Source organism: Cupressus sempervirens, chromosome 5, assembly GCF_028749045.1.
Source record: "Cupressus sempervirens isolate cs-2001-9-10 chromosome 5, ASM2874904v1, whole genome shotgun sequence".
Lineage (NCBI taxonomy): Eukaryota > Viridiplantae > Streptophyta > Pinopsida > Cupressales > Cupressaceae > Cupressus > Cupressus sempervirens.
This window is the reverse complement of record NC_143122.1, coordinates 161,268,006-161,290,157: the sequence shown is the minus strand read 5'-3', so window position 1 is coordinate 161,290,157 and position 22,152 is coordinate 161,268,006. Positions and strand designations below refer to the sequence as shown.

The 22,152-nt window shown below is 35.2% G+C and overlaps 1 protein-coding gene across 1 annotated transcript in view; it reads right to left on the bottom strand.

The window, feature by feature from the left end:
* LOC149554931 (etoposide-induced protein) overlaps positions 1-22,152 on the bottom strand; it is a 140,779-nt gene that overhangs the window by 47,844 nt on the left and 70,783 nt on the right. Inside the window, exon 3 of the mRNA XM_089828942.1 lies at positions 9,995-10,154. Coding sequence (XP_089685068.1) covers positions 9,995-10,154 — 160 coding nt within the window. The remainder of the gene's footprint in view (positions 1-9,994; positions 10,155-22,152) is intronic.

Below are 22,152 nucleotides of genomic sequence, written 5' to 3'. Positions count from 1 at the left end.
CTATATACTTGTCATCTAGATGATGACTTTTTTTTTCTAGGGTGACAATGTAGCCGACATAAAATGCCTATGTTGTGTTTGATAATATTGGTTTTCTCTTAGTGTATTAATTGTCCTCAACGTATTAATTTGCATTTGTACTTATGTGATCAATGTATATTTGTGTATTTGATCAAATTAGCTTCCATTGGATGATTTATTGTCTTTAAGTTTTATTGAATAATGGGTGCATGAAACAAGTTTTATATCCTTAAAAATCACTAGATTTCAAGGGTTTTTTTCACTTTACCAAGCCATCGTCGAGTCAGCCTTGCCAAGTCCAAGTCCGGGAACTACTATGGTATCCAATAACTTTTTGTTCTTTAAGTCATTTAGTTAGTTTAGTAACTCTCAATTCTTTCTTTTGTGCTCAATCGTTCCCATTATAGAAAGATATTTTGTAGTTTCTTATTTAAGGTGTATTCATCTTTTTTGTTTAATATTGAATATCAATTAATTATCATTTCAAAACCATATATAACTATGTAATGTTCTCATTTTCGCTAGCATCAAAGTTTAAGGGATTGACCTATTATTGTGATCCTTGTAGGCCAATTATTTTGGATAGAGGGTCTTCTGCGGCAAAGACTCGGGTATGGGAGGGTCTTGTCTTTATCACAATTCAGTATGTTCCAATTTGATCTTCGTTTGACTTAGATTGGACTTTGTTTGGGCTTCTTCATGCACCTTCTATTTATGGAAAGTCAAGTGGTGATTAAGAGGGGTCCTTTCTATTTTAGGAAAGTGCATATAGTCACATGGAGAAATAATAGGCGTGACTCTTGCTTCAAACAACATATTTAAAGGATCAGTATTTTGGGAGTAATTATATTTTAGTTGCCAAATTATTATTAATTATTAATGAGCTTTCATTATTATAAAGCACTTCATGTTATTTCATATTATAATTTGGTGTTGTGAAGTTGAAGCCTGTTAAGTGAACAGTATCTTCTTGAAGCCATGTGTTATAAAAATATTTATTTAAAAGAATTAGATGGAAGCTTCTAATTAAAAAATGTCGATGAAGCAACTTTAATGGAAGGTGTAGGAGTGAAGTCAAGTTGCATTATAAAAAGAGGGCTTCATGAAGCAAATAGATCATCTCTTGTCAATTGCTTTTTGATAATTTTCTTGCGAGGGTTTTGAAGTTTGAGAATTCATCTTGAGGACTGATTCCTTTGGATCTAAGAGTCCGTTTGTTGTTGTTGTATAGCAAATTGGAATTGCATTACAAGTCTAGTATTTACATTCAATTCATTGCTGAGGTATAGTGAATTGATTACAATTCAGTCATATTATATCTGCTATTGGGCATCATTCTTCTCAGTGTTTTGGTGTCATAAATCCCTGTTGTCTTCAACAAGATGGACGACGATTTAATTCTGAAATCTATTTGTGATTGGGCATGTGATAGTGTTGTAAATTAGTGCAATATTTTGGAGCAGTGTTTTCCATATCTGCAATCTAAGTCACAAGGTTCGAGTTTGAATTTGAGTTCGACAACTATGAAGTTTGGCAAGACGAAAAAAACTGAAAAAAATTTGACACTAAAATCGCCTTATAATATAATAATGAATAAAAATAATTTAAAACAAAAAATTATTAATAAAAGTATTAAAAAGTATACATTAAAACAATAAAAGCATTAATATAATTAAAATAATAATAAAAATAATAAAAGTACTAACAGAACTAAAAATAATGTAATGATATATAAAAATAATAATAAAAGCATCAACAAAATTAAAATTAATATTGGCTCCTAGATTATCTCCACAAATTTGATGCCTACACCCAATAGGGGTAGTATTTGATGATATCGACAAATTGGACTTCCCCAACAAGGAGAAGACAGCGCATCTTTCCACCAAGCTCCAAGGCAAAAGATTAGGATGAAGCTGCCAAAATCATCATGATGTCTTGGAAATCTGAGGGGAAAATCTAACTATGGCTCTCTTCTGGGAAGAGGATTTGTTGTCTAGCCCCGGTCTCTGTTGTTTTTTCCTCGCCGCTTTTGTTACCCTCAACAGCCCTATTTCTGGCAGTGGGCTCTGCTTTCTTCGCTTTCATCGTCTATGTAGTTTTTGGGTTTGCTTTATTGGTTCCCTATCTTGGTTGAGCCCCTGTCAAGTATTGTATATATATAATGAATATTAATAGAAGATATTTTCATAAATCAAGATACCTGTCTCTTTGTGGTATCTCAATACTTGATCTCTGTCGAATAACAATGCAGTAATGTATTCCATGTTAGTTTTAGATCTTAGCTTTATGAATTTTAAGTTTTATCGGCAGTAGTAATGTTCATTATTCATTTAACGTTTAATTAGATTATGATTTTTTTTGAATTAGTAAGCCTTCAAGACCTTAGTTGTATTCATCAATCCTAGATAACGGATTAGACTATTATAACTTTCATTGTCATTCACTATTATGCTCTATTATGTTCATTCTGAACTGATTGTCACCTTAGATCTTTTACTCTGTCTCATCTTGTTTGAATCTAGCTAGTTCATTGTATCCCTTCCTTGCCGACTCAAATCTAGCCCTTAAGATGATGAGGTTATGTCTGTTGCCTTCCCTCCCCTGCTTTACCCTTAGTTCTTATCTTTTCTCAATCGAATATGGAGCATTTAAACTATAGCAATCTCCCTTTTATTTCATTTTAGCTTAGAACTTATCTCATGGGTACTATTTAATAGTCAAGCATCTATTTGATTATGGTCACTCCAATATCTAATAATTCGAAAATAAGATTTTAATATATAGTGGAATTTGAGAACTAACCTCCAAAGAAGAGTTTGATATGGTTTTGGAATGCAGAAATCAGTAAGATATACCTCTCCAAGATTGTCAAATAAATGCAGGAAGCTTTGGAATGAACACTCTCTCTAAGATCCCAATGGCATCAAAGGTCCAAGCATTTGATCACACACAAAAAGAGGAAAGCATAGAAAAATGATGTATAGAATTAAAATGAAAAAACTAATAAGCTGAAATTGAGGTATGCCCCTTTTACATATATTATGTGTATAGGGCCTTGGAACCGGGCAAGACTGGAGGTTTTCTTTCTCCGTTCTTTCATGTGCCCATTTGAATGGAGATATTTGTAACTTTCAATTCCTTTTTATTAATATAATACAGAAGGTCCTGGCTGTTTACTGATCAAAATTTTTAAAAACATTAAAATTAAAATTAATAAAAAATAATATAATAATAAATAAAAGTATTAACGAATATTCATTAATGATTATAAATTAAAAATAACAAATAAAATCACAAATACTAAAGTCTGAATAAAAATTTATATACATCATAATAAACATTCAAACAAACTAAAACTAATAAAAAATAAATAATCTAATAACAAATAAATAAAACACAAGCTAACAATATTAAAAATAATATTTTAATAAATAAACAATGATAACATTAAAAAATTACATAACAACAACCTAAGCCTAAAAACAAACAAAATAAACATAAAGCTTAAATGCAGGTTGTCCCCCCACTGCATAACGATGTTCTCATTGCAGATTTCCAGAATGTCACGGCAGGCGATGCTGCAAAGTCCAAACAGTGACACAACATGCATGCCCTGGAAATTACAAGGCACAATGCAGAGTCCAATCGATGACAGAACATGGTTGTCGAGATTTTCCCTAACTGTCGTCAAGAGCATTTCTAAACTCGTGCATTACCAGTAACTGAAAACACTTATAATTTTTTTTTGCCAAAAACCCTTTAAATCGCAGCTAATTTTTTTTTTATCGGTAAGAGGCCGAAGCCAAGATTAATTATTATTATTATGTGTTATTAATTATTATTGTTTATTAAGTTTCAGTAGATTCGAAACCAAGACCTTCCAAATAAGAGGCTTACAATTTTAACATTGTGTTGTAGGCTCTTGCCTAAATCACAGCTATTTTATCGACCATACGAATTTGATGCAAATTTATACAATTTTTTTTCGTTTTTATGGGTTCGCCGAATTTCAAACCTGATGCCAAAAATTCAGTGAACCTTGTGACTACTTTTGTTTGTTGAAGAATTCATTTGCTGCTGATATTCTTCCTTTCAGAGGGTTTCAACTTTCAAGGCATGTCTTACCAACAGAGAGATATTTTTATTGTTGTTTGTTATTTTCCACTGACCTCCTCTCCTTATGCCATTCATGACCTGGAGAATGGAGATCCTTTCTGTGACCTTCAGGAGAGCATTTCATAGTTTGTGGCTTTGGGTGATATTATTATTCTTGGAGACTTCAACGCTTGAACTAGGGATCTTTAGACTCCTTTGCATGATCATGGTTCTAATTTGAACTGCACTTCTAAGTTAGACCCGACTAGTATGGGACTTCAGCACACCTTGAAGATGTTCTTGGACTGCTATCAAGTTATGGCCGTCACCTCCTCTAGCTCTGTGAGTCTTCTGGGTTGTTGATTCTGAACGGTTTATCCTTCCTTCCTGGATCGGACCTCTTTACCTATTGGCCGCACTATGGTGGTGCGAGTGTTGTTGACTATGTCATTTCCTCTCCCTCCTTCATTTCTTCCATTCACAGTTTCACCATTTCGCATCTTCCTTTGGCTGATCATGCTCTTCTTAGCATTTCTACTTGCATTTTAGCCACACGTCGCACTCCTCCCAGCTTTCTCACAGCTCAGCTAATACTATCTCCCTTCCTACTCGGTTTCATTACCCCAAGAACGATGGTGAGCTCTTTATTTACCACCTTAAGAGACTTCTGACACCTATTAGTTTTAGTGAGTCACTTGTTGCCTCTGACACGTTTGATTCACTTGTCTCTGCCATCTGGGATTCTACTCTTCTTTCTATTCCTCACCGTTCCCCTCCCTCTCAGAGCTAAGGGTCAGAATACTTGTCTTATGAATAAATGGTTTGATACTGATTACAAAGCTTTCCATTGCTCTGTTCGCATTGCCTTTAAGACTCAATCTCCTACCTTCACCCATCTGCGCCTTTCGTACCTTCATTTTCTTCGCCACAAGAAATGTTCTTTTGCCTCTTTTTAGTGCAGAACCCTTTGCTCCATGCTTATTTAGAATCCCTAGATCTTTTGGCATACCCTTTTCCCTCGGTGCTCCCGCTGTCCTCCACTCTCAACTACCATTCTTTGACCTCCCATATCATTATGTTTTACGACATTCCTGGGTAGCCACCTCTTCACTCCACTCCACCTCCTTACTGCCATTTGTTCACCTATTCTAGTATTATTGAGGCCATCAGATCTCTAAGATGCAGCAGAGTAGCAGATAAAGAGAGTTTCCAGGCAGAACTTTTCAAGCTTAGTGCTTCAATCCTTGGATCTTACCTTCCTACATTCTTTAATAGAGTGGTTTGCATTAGGTTTCCTAAGTCCTGGTCTAGACATGTCATTTATCCTATTCACAAGTCTGGGCTTGCTTCTAATCCAGGTAACTACAGGACTATTATGATCCGACATACTTTTGCCAAACTTTATGCCACTACTCTGAACACAATGTTATCTAGTGAGCTTGATAGAAGAGGCTATAGAGCTAAAGGGCAGGCTGATTTTCGTGCAAACTATCAGACTATGGATCATGTATTCATGCCGCGGGCTATCATTAAGGAGGCTAGGCACCACTCTCAAAAGGTTTATTGTTGTTTTGTGGACTTTCGTAAGGCTTTCAATTCTGTTCCTAGAATGGCCTTATTTCAGAGACTGCAGGAGATTGGGATCTCAGATATGTTGCAGATTGCTATTATGAGACTTTATGAGAGGGTAACCGGTAGGTTTAGGACTCCGGAGGGCTTTTTTATTCTAATTCAAAACACTACTAGGGTGAGGCAGGGCTGTCCTCTCTTTCCTACACTGTCTGGTTTGAATATTGATGAGTTGGAGGATTTCCTTGTGAACTCTCAACTGGGAGATGGGTGCTATTTGCATTAGGTCTTGATCTCCATTCTCCTTTTTGCTAATGATGTGGTTCTCTTGGCCTCTTCTCCCGACAACTTATAGGGACTCCTTGATAACCTGGCTTCTTTTTGTGATCGACGACAGCTTGTGGTCAATTTGTTTAAGACTTGGGTTACAGTCTTCAACTGTTTAAAGACCTCTCATCTTCATTTCTTCTTTCAAGGCCAGGAGGTTGAGATTACTCCCTCTTATATGTATCTTGGTGTGAAGTTCTCAAGGCCTCGCTTCAGCTTGAGACTAGCTATTCAATCTAGAGTTAGTAAGAGTATGGGTTCCCTGGCTTTGCTAGAAAGACAATGCTTCAGGCATTATTTCCAAGATTCATCCAAGTTTCCCTTTTGGACTCCTCGGTTCGTCTGACAATTCTCTATGACTCAGTTGTTTGGGGGCCTTCTCTTATTGCTTCTGATTGGGCGTCTCTTGAGCGGGTTCAGACGTTGATGTTACAGCGTATCATAAGATGTCATAGACTCACCCCTCACAGCATTGTCTTAGCTGAGTTTGGAGCTCATCCTCTCAAACTTGCTGCCATTTTTTACTTGATATGGTTTCTTCATCGGCTTTGTGGTTTTATGGAGTCGAGTGTTGACCGACACAGATACTCTCATCTGGCATACTGTTCCTCTATTGAGATTACGAGATCTAACACCTCTACTAGATCTCATTGTTGGTATGCCTAAGCCACCTCTTTGTTGGGTTCGATTGGTATTGATATTGATCGTCTTCCTCCTTACCAATTTTCACTTGATGCTCTTGCTCATCTTCTCCCCTCATGTCAGAAGTTGAATGAGCATGTCAAATAGGATATTTATAGGGAGTACATTACCACTACCTAAAGTAATCCCCCAGGAGGTCTGCGACCTAGGATAGCCTTCTATGTTGAGCATTTTCTTGAGATTCAAGATGGTATTATTGTTCATCCTGCTTATCTCTATCAGCATTGGAATCATGCCTTACGGTTTTCTTTAGGCTCATTCAAAGTCGGTTCTCACTGTCCCAGGGCCCAAACCGATCACCATATGGATCGAGCTAATCAAATATGTCAGCTATGTACTTTGGCAAAGGTTGAGACTAAGACCCACTTTATTTTTTGATGTCCTCTTTACTATGAGATCAAAGGGAGATTTTACTGCCTTTTTAGAGACTATTCTTCTCTTTCAATGTTCTTCAGCTATATTGATCAGCGATCTTGCACTTTATCTTCAAGAGGCCACCCACCTTCGTGAGATTACCCTACAATCTTTTATACCGTAGGGGCGTACTTCAGATAAGCTCATTATTGCCTTTTTCTCTCCCTTGTCTCCTCCACAAGGTTTGAAAAGACCTTCCAGTACCTCTCATTCCAGATCGGTTATACACTGCACCAATCTCTTCAGGCAGCGACAGTCCTTTTGTGGTTCTACATGACATTCCAAGACTATGGACCGTTCACGGGTTTACCCCTATATTACTGATTTCTTTGTGACAAGAAAGGACCCTTAGTTCCTTAACTTGTCTTCTCTTGTTGTGTTTCTTGCTTTTGTTTCTTCTCAATCACCGTTTGGTGCTTTTGCTTTGGCTGGCTCTTCTGTTTGTATGCTCAGTCCCATAAACCTTGCCGGTTTCTCATGGACATTAATATTATTATCTTATCTTATCTTATCTTATTTTTTTGGAAGGGATATTTTATCAACTAGGTTGTTGATATTTTGTGAAAATACTAAGTATCTAAATTGATATTAAAATCTAGAATTTTCAGTTGTATAAACCTTATGTAATAGTCAAATTTTCAGTCCAAATTATTATTGCAATATCTTCAATTTGGCTGCTATATTGCTGTATTAGAAATTGCAAAACTTCAAAAACAAAAACAAAAATCAATTCTTCAGCACAGATTGTTTGAGAGCTAGCAAGGCTCTTTAAAAACTTTGTAACATTCTAAAATTTAATATTATGTCTGATTTTTTTTACCCGTAATTTTAAAGGTTACAACTATTAATGAGTCAAATTATTATATCTCAATTTACATTAATAATTAGATAATCCTGTCTAGTTTTGGTGTTATTGAATCTTTAATTTATTTTTCTTGGATAATAAATGGTATCCAAGTGATTTCTCAATATTTTTTGTCATTTCCCATTGATTACTCAGGCAGGTTATTTATGGAATTTCCATGGTTTTTAAAAAATTTATGTGCCAACTCTTGTCCTTATTTGTTTCTTGGTAGGGAAAAACAAAGGTTGGAGCTAAGAGTGTAAAAATGTAATGTTTTAAATCATATTTTCAAATTTTCAATGATAATAACAGATGACAAAATACAGCAAAATAGCGACACTTAAACTAGCTAGTCAACATCCAAACAACCAAAAACACTAGAATCTTTCTTGTTGATATAATTCTGAATTTTACAACATTATGGACTGATGTGACAATCTCAAATAGCAACATTAGCAAATAAAAAAACTGATATTAGAATGCTCATGTCACACCCTGCTGGAGACACACACTACCAACAAAAGCACAATCCCTAGCCCCTAGAGCTGATCAGAAACAGTAAAAACAAATGTGCAATAAATAACCTGCATACCCTGCAGATCTATGAAGCTCAGAAACAATCTTTGAATGAGAATGTTCTAAAGAACCAAAGAGTTTCCATCCTCTGATTTCAGCAACCAATGGGTCTTTCTCCACTGATTGCAATCTCCTATTTTGTCATTTCCCATTGATAACTCGGGAAGCTTATCTATGGAATTCCCATGTTCTTAAATTATTTATGCGCTAATTCTTGTCCTTATGGTTGTTTCTTGGTAGGGAAAAACAAAGGTTGGAGCTAAGAGTGCAAAAATGTAATATTTTAAATCATATTTTCAATTTTTCAATGATAATAACAGATACAAAATACACCAAAACAGCACCACTAAAAGTAGCTAGACAACATCCTAACTTGCACACATCAACCAAAAAACACTAGAATCTTTCTTTTGATATAATTATGATTGCTACAGGACTGATGTGCCAATATTACAATAGCAACAGTAGCAAATAAAAATTCCCACACCCCAATTTGGAAAGAAAACTAATTGAAAATAATATCCCAAGTCAACACCGTAACATCAGTCAAAAATGGTGAATGGCAACTCTCATTAAAGATGCTCCTGGAGATTTCCAATGCACCCACTTGCTAATAATATTAAATATAATTTCTATTGTCTTGTACAGTAATAAGTTAATAACTATCAAGACTGAAGTAGATATTAGATAAATTATTATCCCTATGCTTTACTATTAGCCCATGGGAAAAATATGGGTCATGGCATAAAATTTATAATTTCTATTAACACCATGTCATAATTACAACTAGCTCAACTAAAAGGTTACGTAAGTCTACATCACATGGAAAGTACCTAAGACTGTATCTCTATATGATATGCTCTATCAAGGGTGGCATATTGCCATATAGTATGGTTTATAATTAGACATATCAATGTCACATTATGCCAACATAAGAGACTTCATAAGGTAACTGTCATTGCCTCCAAATACATCAAACACCTTTGACATGTCCACATTCTCAGGATGCATCTTACCAGATATCTATGCCCTTGATATATATGTTGGTCAAAAATTTAATAAAATCGATATTATTAATGCTAGCAAACATAGATTTGTCAAAGTTTCCTATTTCAAGTTTAGGGAAAGAAGTAGCAATGCATCACTTCATTGTAAACTAAATCGGTATTAGTTAATCACTGTTTCTTTCTTTAATTTCTGAGTTCAAATATGTTAGATGGGGCAAACCACATGAATATGCTTGAACAAATAAAGTCCGTATACATCATCTTATCATAGGTTATTTCCAAGCTATAAATTACAAATTGTAGGCAAAACAAAAAAGAAGGCAGGATATAACTACAATCCATACCTCACGAACACTGCGTTAGTTAAGATCTCAGCAAACAAGCATTCAATGACACAGGAACTTTTTAGAATGATATAACATGAGTAACAACTTACATAGAAAAGAGAAATAAGGATAGATTGAAGCAGTGAGTAAAATCTTATGCCTGCCTCCATAATTTGACAATCCTGTGAATCTGATTTCTCCTGATGAGGCAATTGAACAGGCAGAATCCATTGTAAAATAGGTGTGATCATATATTTGAGAAGAAATATGCTGCAACAAAGGCATACATGAAAAGAGATGCTTAGTGCATGTCCTATGAATTACAATGTGCAGCACATAACATTAACACACTGTATCTACTAGTTACAAGATACAGTAATCAAACAACATCTATTTATATTTAAAATTGGGAAAATAATGCTAGATTTACATAAAAAACAAGGGGTGTGAAGGGCATAATATATCTTACATGTAGGAGAATAATTTAAAAGGAGCTAGGCTCCAACAAACTTCATTGTAAGTTGGTGAAACATGCAAATAAAGCTTCCATAGACACTTCCAAACTTACCCATGCACAAAATTTTGACCAACTGACAAGAAGTGTCCAAGACTAGGAAGTTTCAAAATCCAATCAAAATGGTACATAAAAGATCAATTATTCTTGGCTATTAGCATTATTTTCTGAATAAGTCTCAGAAAAGAAAGTTCTTGAAGTTTCAATAAAGCATTTATGGCATTTGGCACTTAAAGTAATATTTGTAAAAACACACAAACTTTCATGTGAAGTAATTTTTAAATAAAAGTTGCTCAACATTTTTGGAAAGTTCATCATTCTATATAAATTAAACAAAAAGAGAAAATCAAAGGATTCTAATAAGCTAAATTGAATTAGTTTTTTGTAATGAAAAACCCAACCAAGCATAATTGTAGATTTCACTAGATGTTATTAGGCATTCACAATTGCAAACTTGATAAACCACAATAAATTATATGTTTCATAGCATTGTATATATGTTGAGCTATTAAACTAGGACACGTTGTATGTTTTTAAGTTTGAAGCATCACATTGCATACTTTCTAAGTTGAACCACAACATATCATATTTTTTAGGACACCTGTGCATTCATTAAGCTGATTAACCACTTTATGTAATTACTGAGCTGATAAACCATCAATTTTAAAGTGAGTCATGTCCTCTAGCTTGTCAATGTTGATATATAGCATCAATAGAAGTATTGATATTCATCAGACATATGCAAATCTGTATCAGGTTTATCTGATAATAGTCATTAATGTTACTTCTATATATATATATATATATATATATATATATATATATATATATATATATATATATATATATATATATATATATGTTATTGTTTAGATGATTGTCTTAAACATTCGGTTGATGATATAATCGGTGGACATCTTTAAATATATACTATCTGTGGTCGTGTATTATGTCATTGATTGCTTATACTAAGGCATTGTTAATATTTGTGTTTACTCTAACAAACAGGTGTTAGTTATGCCTCTGTAGAGGCATGACCCTTCGTGGCCAAAGGCCATGTAGAGTCATGACTCTACGGGGGTCATGGCTCTCCACAACATATAAGTATATATGCAGATCACTGAGGATAACAATCAATACATGGCATATAAGTCCCAGCGATCTACATTATAATTACAGAATTAATTCTCAAGCATTCCTCTGTGATCATTGAAGGACAATCAGTAAATTCCTTCTGCAGTACGAGTTATCAGTAGTATTCAAGTGGAAGACATTTTACATCTCAGCAATTCAAGATCATTCACCATTAAAGAACAATTCTGTTCTGCAGTTATTCAAGTAAGAATTTTACTACTGTTCATATCTATTGTAATAGTTTTATCTATCAGAGATCTATAAAACTAACATGGTATCAGAGCCATTCTAATAAGAAAATCTATTACTCGAAATTAAAATCTAAAGTCACAAATTTACAAAAGTTAAATTATATTGTTGAATCAAAATGGTGAGTCATGTAAGGCTAAAAGATAGGCTTGAAGGTGCATCAAATTTTTCATCATGAAAAATTCGGGTCATGATAATATTAAGAGAAATGGAATTAGAGGAGTATATCGAAACAAATATATCCATGCCTAAAAATGATCCAAAGAAAGTAACATGGAAAAGACACAATAAGAAAGCTATGAAAATTATAAAAGATTCTATAAAACATCATATTCTTCCATCAATATCCAGTCTCCAGACTGCATTTGAGATGTTCTAAGAGATACATTTGAAATCAACAACACTAGTAGATTGTTAACTCTAAAACAAGATCTACTAGATATAAAGATGAAAAATGGGGAATATATTACATCTTACTTTCTAAGGATTTCTGAATTAAAAGATCAACTTGCAACAATGGAAAATCAAGTTGATGACAAAGAACTCAACATGATAGCATTAAGAGGTTGTCCTCCATCTTGGGAAACATTTATTCGAGGTTTAATCTCTCGACCCAAACTTCCTAAATTTGATTTATTAAAAAATGAATGCACACAAGAAGAATCAAGATTAATCTCAAGAGGACTATGTATAAATCAAGCGGGAGACATTCAAGCAGTTCATGTAAATTCAAACAAGAAAAGAAAACTCAAACATAATAGAAGGGAAACTGACAAATCATATAAGAAAAGTGATTGGTCCAAAGTTAGATGTTTTAAATGTGATAAAATTGGTCACTCTCATAACTTTTGCCCTGAAAAGAAGAGAACTCAAGTAGCCTTAGCAGAAATCAAAGGAGAGGAAGTAGAGAAAGAAGAAAAAGAAAACTATATTTTTTACTTAGCCCTTTCAAGTGAATTAAACTCAAACAACACTTGAATCATAGACAATGGAGCATCTCAGCACATCACCGATTTTAAAGACAAATTTGAGACTTTCTCAGAACACTCCTCAGAAGAAGTTACCATTGGAGATAACTCTACTCATCCTATCAAAGGCATTGGTTCATGTTCCATTTACCTAAATTCAGGAATTACTCTTCAACTCAAAAATGTTTTATATGTACCTGGAATAAAAAGAAACCTAGTCTCTATTTCTCATCTTGTTGATCATGGATTCAGAATCACTTTCCAAGAGGACAAAGTTCTATCTTGGCCAAAGAACTCTAATCTCAAAAAAGTCATTTCCATCGGATTTAGAGATGGAAGTCTATATAAACTTTGTAATAATCAAAACCTAGCTCTTAGTCATGAAATATCAAATTCGACCGAAAATTGGCATAGGAGGCTAGGTCACCTTTACTATCATGCATTATCATCCATAGGAAAAATTGTAAAAGGTTTACCTAATCTCAAAACTGATCACTTAAGTATTTGCAAAAAATGTGCTTTAGACAAAAACACTGTAATGTCCCCGTTTTAGAGGTAGTTTGATTTAATTAATCTAATTAATTAACTTGTCCAAAATAATGATTATTTTATGAAGATGACTAATTGATTATTTTAATTAAATTAAAAAGTGGTATTAAGTTAATTATTTATAAAGTTATCAAATAAATCAATATTAAAAGATAACTTTATATTTAATTAATTTAATAAAGTGACTTAAATAAAATAATATATCATAAAGTCACTTAATAAATAAAATAATGTTCTAGAAGTTTCTGGAGAAAGTGGAGAAAAAAGAATAAATAGGCACCCTGGGCTTCATTCTTAGGCGGGCAGATTTGATGTTGTTGTTGTTATTGTTTCATCTTGTGGAGCCTAAGGTTTCTGTAGATTACTTCTTTCTCATAGGAAATGAAAACTTCCTATTGATAGTGATTTTGAGGGTGTGAAATATCACTTGAATTATTACAGTTGGAAGGAAGATACTTCAATCTTTTATTTGTGTTACATTGAGAAAAATATTTGAGTACAATAGCTGATGTATTATTGTACTTTCTGAATAAAGGGTTGCACTTGGGAAGTGATATTCAGTCACTTCAAGTTGGGCTTAATTTGTGTAGTCAAACATTGACTGAGGACTTGTTATTTGGTTGATATTTTGTGGAGGAGATTGCACTAATTTACATTGGAGGGTTTGTCAATAAGCTCGACATTATTTACTTGCAAATCTGATACAGTTCTGAGCATTTTTGAAGGGCATCCAGGAAGCACATTTTCAGTTCAAAAGGCCTTCTATACTAGCTGAAAATTTATGCAAGTGAGATTGCTCCATTCCCTTGGTGTTGGCATTTCATTCCATGGTGATTTCGGCACCTTTGGGTGAAGGGAAAAAATTAATAAAAATCGCACAGTACCATATTGTACGGCCTGTAATAGCAACAGGGAACAGACATCATTTTGGCACTTCAAATGAGTTCAAGTTTCATCACTGACTTCAGCGAGCACATGTGCAATTAATTGCAATCCAGGTTCTTTTTTCTTTTTTTATTCGATAGAGAAATTCATATGTGATATTTAGCCATAGTGGCTTATAGTTTTTCAGTTATTTGTATTTCCTCCATTTGTACTCAGCGTAATATATCTTTCTATAGAAAGGATTATTCTTTCTTTTTGGCATCTATTTACATATCTTGAATAGAGGTTCTAAGTGTGCCAAGTTATTTGTTACAAGCTGAAAATTGCATAACTATTGTAAGAGCATCTTTATCATCATTGAATCAAAACACATTTTGGCCTCATTTTACGTCATTAGTTGAGTGGACTTGTTGCACAACAATTTTCCATATTCAGCATTTTACCTTCAGCAATGTGCATGCCAAGTGTTTGACATAATTACACAGTTCAGTATTAGGGGGTTTTAGTGGCCTATTTGGTAAGGGTCATTACAATGGTATCAAAGCTCTGATCTTGCCATCCTATAGGAATTGATTTCATTATTTGTGTGGGATTATTATCAAAGTGATCAGTATTTCTATTTCCCATCCATGGATAGATATAGGAGGTCGAGTTTGGGAAGTCGACACAGTAGTAGAGGGAAGAGAATAGAGTTAGATGCTTTGGTGGAAAGTGTCGAGAAATTAAGATTGCATCAGCAGCGACTTGCAAAGAGATTGTCGGATCCAGTTACAGTTGACAGGGCAGTGAGATATTTTACTTCTGCTTTTAGTAGGCTGACGTCGGGTTCGCAAGGGAGAAGACTTGAGTTTTCTCCGTCTGCTAATTGGGATGGTGATGTACCATTATCTAGTTCAGCACCTACTATTACCATCTGTAGAGCTAATGATAGTTTTGTTGCACCAAACATAGTGGATGTTTCTGTGCCACTGGAGGACGGTAGTGTCGAGCATCACCGGGTTGAGGATCCCAAAGCAGTTACTGTGGGTTCTACAGAGGCAGTTGATGCTATAGTCATCTCTGATCATTCAGATTCTGCTTCGGAGGGAATTGTCATTGGGGATGTGTATGTCAGCTTCAGTAGCATGGCTCTAGTTCAGGAGGCAGTGGCTTCCTCAGATAGGCCAGAGGCTTCTATGGAGTCTCCCAGTGATGTACTTGGTGATCAGAGTATTATAGAGGGGACACTTGATTTTAGTTTGGGCTCCAGCATTTTTGGTGTACAGGTTGAAAATGAGTCATGTGTACAGCGATCCGTGTCTGTAGTTGAGATTCTTGTAGGTGATGTGAGAGTTGTTAGTATGGACACATCTGAAGACACTTTTGAGGAAGCTGTGAGTTGTATTGGTGACAATGCCCCCTATATGATATTGAGTGATGATTGCAAGGAGAGTTTGAGCTCTGATAGTTTTGATATTTATGATAGCAGTCGCAGTATGCGTTTGGTATAGGAGACAGTGTTATATTCCTGTGCTGAGGATGTAAGCATGGAGATTTCTAGTGACAACACTCAGGATGGGAGTGTTATAGATGTTTTTTTTGATGACACTCCATGCTACAGTATAGCTTATCCACAAGTCGACGTCGACCTGTGTATGTGGTCAGAGTCAGTAGAGGAGATGCAGTTAAAGGATATATACACTAGCATTCCAGATTCATCCATTGCTGTAAGTGAGGATGATGAGTGTTGTAGTGTATTTGGATTTTTATTTCTGACTTTGGGCATAGATTTAGCGTTGACAATTGGTGGAGATGGGTTCCTTGATTTAGTGTTGCCGGAACCCATAGATGAGGATGAGGTAGAGTCTGAGTGGCAAGAGTTTGTTTCAGCTAGGGCTACTTTGTTAGTTGAGGGAGTTACTTTATCAGTGACCCCTAATGATATTTGTCAGGATCTGGACTCTCAGTTAGTTGCAGAGGACGAGGGAGCTAGAGATTGTGATGATGAGATAGTTTTAGCAGCAGCTTCTTCAGAGTTAGATGAGGATGAGTCTGATGCTTGCATTCAAAGTGTGGAGGTGTACTCAGATGTAAGTACACTGAGCATTGGTGATCTTGAGGGGACTTCATTTGATTCAGCTTTCTCTCATAGTGTGGACAGCGTATTCGAGACAATTCATAGAAGGCCCGTAGTGCAGAGTCACCATGTGACCGGCCAATTGAGAGTTGGTGAGAGAGATATCACTACTACTCTTGAGCATTTCGATACTGCTCGTCAGTTGTTGGTTGTTACTAGTTGGGGTGCTTCTATAACAGATGAGTCGAGTAGTGGTTACCTTTCTTTGGCAGAGGTTCATGCCTTGCATGAAGCTGTCAGGGTCTTGAGACAGGATTACTTACAGTTGGTAGCCGACTATGATCACCTGGTTGAGTGGGGGAGTACAGCCTATGAGGCACTCTTGGATCGTGAGGAGGAGGTGAGTGAGCTTACCTAGGAGCTCACTCCAACTACTAAAGCTTTGGAGGACACGAGATCTACAAGAGTCGCAGTTTCAGTTAGAGAAGGTGACCATGGAGTTGGAGCATTTGCGGTCTACACCAGCCCCAGACCTAGTTCATTTGTATATTGAGGTGGTTGGTGGTGAGTACGCTCCTGTAGTTCTTACTAAGGAACATGTTGTTGGGGCTGACACACATGTTCAGGATTTGGGAGTACTTGGTCCTGATGAGTTTGGGACACTAGTAGAGTCGAGTCTCCAGATTGATTCTTCTCACACAGATGACAGTGTGGTATAGTTGGTCGTGCCACCTTTACAGAGGGATCAGTTGTGGTGTGCAGGGGAGTATGTTGATGCTTCCTCGTATAATTTTTACTACACTGAACCATTCATGGAGTATTTGCTGGATAGTGCAGGTGTTCGTCTGGACTCACATAAAGTGTCAGAAGGTGTTCTCGTTTGAGGTACTAGTGCTATTCGCAGATTGGTTGGGGAGATTATAGTGATCCTTTCTACTATGCTACCTCACAAGGATTTTGAGGTGGGGTTTGTTGAGTAGATTACACAAGGTCCTATCCAGCCTACAGCCACTCAGAGTCAGAGATTGAGCCATCTGTTGATTCCCAGTTTAGCGATGGTGAGCCAGTAGTAGAGTTTGGGGGTTCCTACCAGCATTATACGGTAGAGTATGCTCATCATTTTTCTTTTGACCCAGAGATAGAAGATTTGATTTTACGCAAGAGTAGATCGGCTCCACTTTCTTACCATCCATTATGAGATGGATTGGCACCATCTTTTGCAGATGGAATTGGCAGTTGCAAGTTACACAACCTGCAATATCGACACACCTAGGACAGTTTATCAGAGATTGGACTTGGTGGCAGTGACTCAGGTACCTATGGCTGTTGTCATATCCACAGTGCAGTTGGGTGCGAGAGTTAGTTAGAGAGGGACTTGAGTTTTGACAGAGTCGATGTTTCAGTTGGCTTGAGTTCCATAGAGTGGTTTCTTCTATCAGCATCTACAGTTGATCTTCAAATGATTTTGTCAATGATGTCAGTTGTTTGGGTGTTGAGTGCAATTTCTTAGTTGCTGATTTTTGTACTGTTGATGCTGATGATTTTTTTACAGGCATTGTTTGGTGATGACAGGGACATTACACAGTTCTTCTTGTGGGATCCGGGTGGTGAATTGCTTGAGGACAAGCAATTTCAAGAGGGGCGGACTATAATGTCCCCGTTTTAGAGGTAGTTTGATTTAATTAATCTAATTAATTAAGTTGTCCAAATAATGATTGTTTTATGAGGATGACTAATTGATTATTTTAATTAAATCAAAAAGTGGTATTAAGTTAATTATTTATAAAGTTATCAAATAAATAAATATTAAAAGGTAACTTTATATTTAATTAACTTAATAAAGTGACTTAAATAAAATAATATATCATAAAGTCACTTAATAAATAAAACAATGTTCTAGAAGTTTCTGGAGAAGGTGGAGAAAAAAGAATAAATAGGCATCCTGGGCTTCATTCTCAGTCGGGCAGATTTGATGTTGTTGTTTTTGTTTCATCTTGTGGAGCCTAGGGTTTCTGCAGATTACTTCTTTGTCATAGGAAACGAAAACTTCCTATTGATAGCGATTTTGAGAGTGTGAAATATTACTTGAATTATTGCAACTGGGAGGAAGATACTTCAGTCTTCTATTTGTGCTACATTGAGAAAAATATTTGAGTACAATAGCTGATGTATTATTGTACTTTCTGAATAAAGGGTTGCACTTGGGAAGTGATATTCAATCACTTCAAGCTGGGCTTAATTTGTGTACTCAAACATTGACTGAGGACTTGTTATTTAGTTGATATTTTGTGGAGAAGATTGCACTAATTTACATTGGAGGGTTTGTCAATAAGTTGGACACTATTTACTTGCAAATCTGATACAGTTCTGAGCATTTTCGAAGGGCATCCAGGAAGCACATTTTCAGTTTGAAAGGCCTTCTATACTAGCTGAATATTTATGCAAGTGAGATTGCTCCATTCCCTTGGTATTTGCGTTTCATTCCATGGTGATTTCGGCACCTTTGGGTGAATGGCAAAAATTGATCAAAATCGCACAATACCATACTGTACGGCCTGTACTAGCAGCAAGGAAGACATCATTTTGGCACTTCAAATGAGTTCAAGTTTCATCACTGACTTCAGCGAGCACATGTGCAATTAATTGCAATCCAAGTTCCTTCATTTTTTATTTTTTTTATTTGATAGAGAAATTCATATGTGATATTCAGCCATAAGGGTTTATAGTTTTCCAGTTGTTTGTATTTCCTCTATTTGTACTCAGCATCATATATCTTTTTATAGAAATTATTCTTGCTTTTTGGCATCTATTTACATATCTTGAATAGAGGTTTGAAGTGTGCCAAGTTATTTGTTACAAGCTGAAAATTGCATAACTATTGTAAGAGCATCTTTATCATCATTGAATGAGAGCACATTTTGGCCTCATTTTACATCAGTAGTTGAGTGGATTTGTTGCACAACAATTTTCCATATTCAGCATTTTACCTTCAGCAATGTCCATGCCAAGTGTTTGACATGATTACACAGTTCAGTATTAGGGGGTTTTAGTGGCCTATTTGGTAAGGGTCATTACAAACACTAAGCAATCATTTCCTAAAAGTGTTCACAAATCAAAATCCATTCTTTAACTGATTCACACTGATCTTTTCGGTCTTATGTCTGTACCTTCTCTTAATGCGTGCCTCTTTTATGTAATTTTTATTGATGATTACTCTAGAAGAACTTGGATCTACTTACTGAAATAGAAAGAATTAGCTGAAGAATTATCAAAATTCAAAGAATTCAAAGTCCTAGCTGAAAATCAGTCAGGACAGAAAATAAAAATACTAAGGTCAGACAATGGAGGTGAATACATTTCCGAGATTTTTAAAAACTTTTGCAATGTTGTTGGAATTAAGAGGGAATTTTTTGTACCATATAATCCTCAACAGAATGGAGTTGCAAAACATAAAAATAGATCAATCGTTGAATCAGCCAGAGCAATGATGCACAATCAAAACCTTCATACTTCCTTCCGGGCTGAAGAACCTAATGCTACAGTCTACATTCAAAACAAATCTTCACACTCAATATTAGAGAACACCACTCTTGAAAAAGTATTTACGGGCATTAAACTAGATCTAAGTCATCTAAGCATATTTGAATGTCCTGTTTATATCCACATTCCTAAAGAGAAAAGAACAAAACTAGAACCATTCAGAAAGAAGGGAATACTCATTGGATACAGTGAAACAACCAAAGGCTACAGGGTCTTTATTCCATGTCAAAGAACAATTGAGATTAGTAGAGATGTGAAATTTGAGGAAGATATTGCCTTTAATTTCTAGAAACGGTGATTAATCTATTACTGAATCTACACCTGAAGTAGATGAAAATCGCCAAGCAAAAATTGACAAGGAGAATGATATTGAACCATCCTCTACCACTACATCTAATCATGAAGATTCTAAAAATGTCAACAATAAAAAGAGGCCACTTTGCGGTAGGAAAATGATAGAAGAAAATCAGGTTGAACCTAATGAAGTGATTCAAGAAAGTAAAAGAACAAGAAATCAATCATGTTATGTTGCATTATTAACTGAACTTATAAAAACAGAACCTTCAAATGTTAAAGAAGCACTTTCAAATCAGTCTTGGAAAGAAGCAATGATTGAAGAATATAACTCCATACTAAAAAATGATGTATGGGATGTTGTACCGAGACCTAAAAAAAAATCAGTTGTTTCTTCTAAATGGTTGTTTAAAATTAAGTATGCATCTGATAACAGCATTGAAAAGTACAAAGCCAGATTTGTAGCATGGGGTTTCTCAAAGAAAGAAGGCATCAATTATGAAGAAACATTTGCACAAGTTGTTAGATATACTTCAGTTAGAACCATCTTGGCTATCATAGCATCCAAACGATGGAAGGTTCATTAAATGGATGTCAAAACAGCTTTCCTAAATGGAAAAATTGGAGAAGAAGTCAATATCGAGCAACCAGAAGGATTCAACACTCATGACAACAAAACACACATTTGTAAATTAAAGAAAGCTCTATATGGTCTCAAACAAACTCCGAGAGCATGGTATGAAAGGATAGACAACTATCTAATGAAGTTAGGATATTCTAAAAATGAAGTTGATCCTAACTTATACTTCAAAATAGAAGGTGATGATATGATTATTCTTATGTTATATGTTGATGATTTGTTAATAACAGGTGAAGAACATTTCATAAAGAAATGCAAACAAGAACTCACGGGAGAGTTTGAAAAAAAAGATTTAGGTCTTCTTCACTACTTTCTTGAATTGGAAGCCTAACAATAGGATAACTACATTTTTCTGAATCAAGGAAACTATACAGTTGACATTTTAACAAAATTTGGAATGATTGAATGTAAACCAGTTTCTACTCCTATGCAAGTCAATCTACACAAATTGAAAGATGATATGATCAAATCAGAACCTACAGATTCTACTTTCTACAAACAGATCATTGGATCTTTAATGTATTTGGTGAATACTTGTCCTGACATATGTTATGCTACTAACATCTTGAGTCAGTTTATGTGTGCACCAAATAAGATACAACTACATGCAGCTAAATACATTTTGAGATATCTAAAGGGTACTATTGGCATGGGAATCAAATATGATAAAGTCAACATCAAACTTCATGGATATTCTGATTCCGATTGGGTTGGCAGTCCTACTAAATGTAAGAGTACTTCTGGATGTTGCTTCAGTTTAGGATCTAGAATGGTTTCTTGGTTCAGCAGAAAGCAATCTTCAGTTGCATTAAGTTCTACCATAGCAGAATACATTGCATCTTGCTAGGGTGCTAGAGAAGCGGTATGGCTATGAAAGTTGTTAGTAGATTTTTTCAAAAAACCTTTGAAGCCCATTGTGATTCATTGTGATAACCAAAGTTGCATCAAGCTTTCAGCTAATCCATTTTTCCACAATCGTTCCTACTGATACAGATTTGCATATTTCTGATGAACATCATTACTTCTATTGATGCTATACATCAACACTCCCTCTTAGCAAGGGAGAAGTAATACACCTTTAAATTTTAGAGAGAATATTTGAACACTTTATCTAATCTTAACACTCTAAAACAGTGACTAGTCAAATAATTAAAATCACCATGCTATGAACACTATCATAACATATATCATGATTTCTAATTGTTCAAAACAATATCTAGAGTAATCACAATGGATTTGTTATCTATGATCTCTAATTGTCCGAAACAATATCTAGAGATGTCCATGATAACATAATGGATTCGTTATCTATGATCTCTAATTGTCCGAAACAATATCTAGTGATGTCCATGATAACAAGCCTATCATTTGCAAGATCGTCGCCTTACAAATGATTACCTTCTGAATATATGTGTGTGTGCGTGCGCATGAAAGATCGT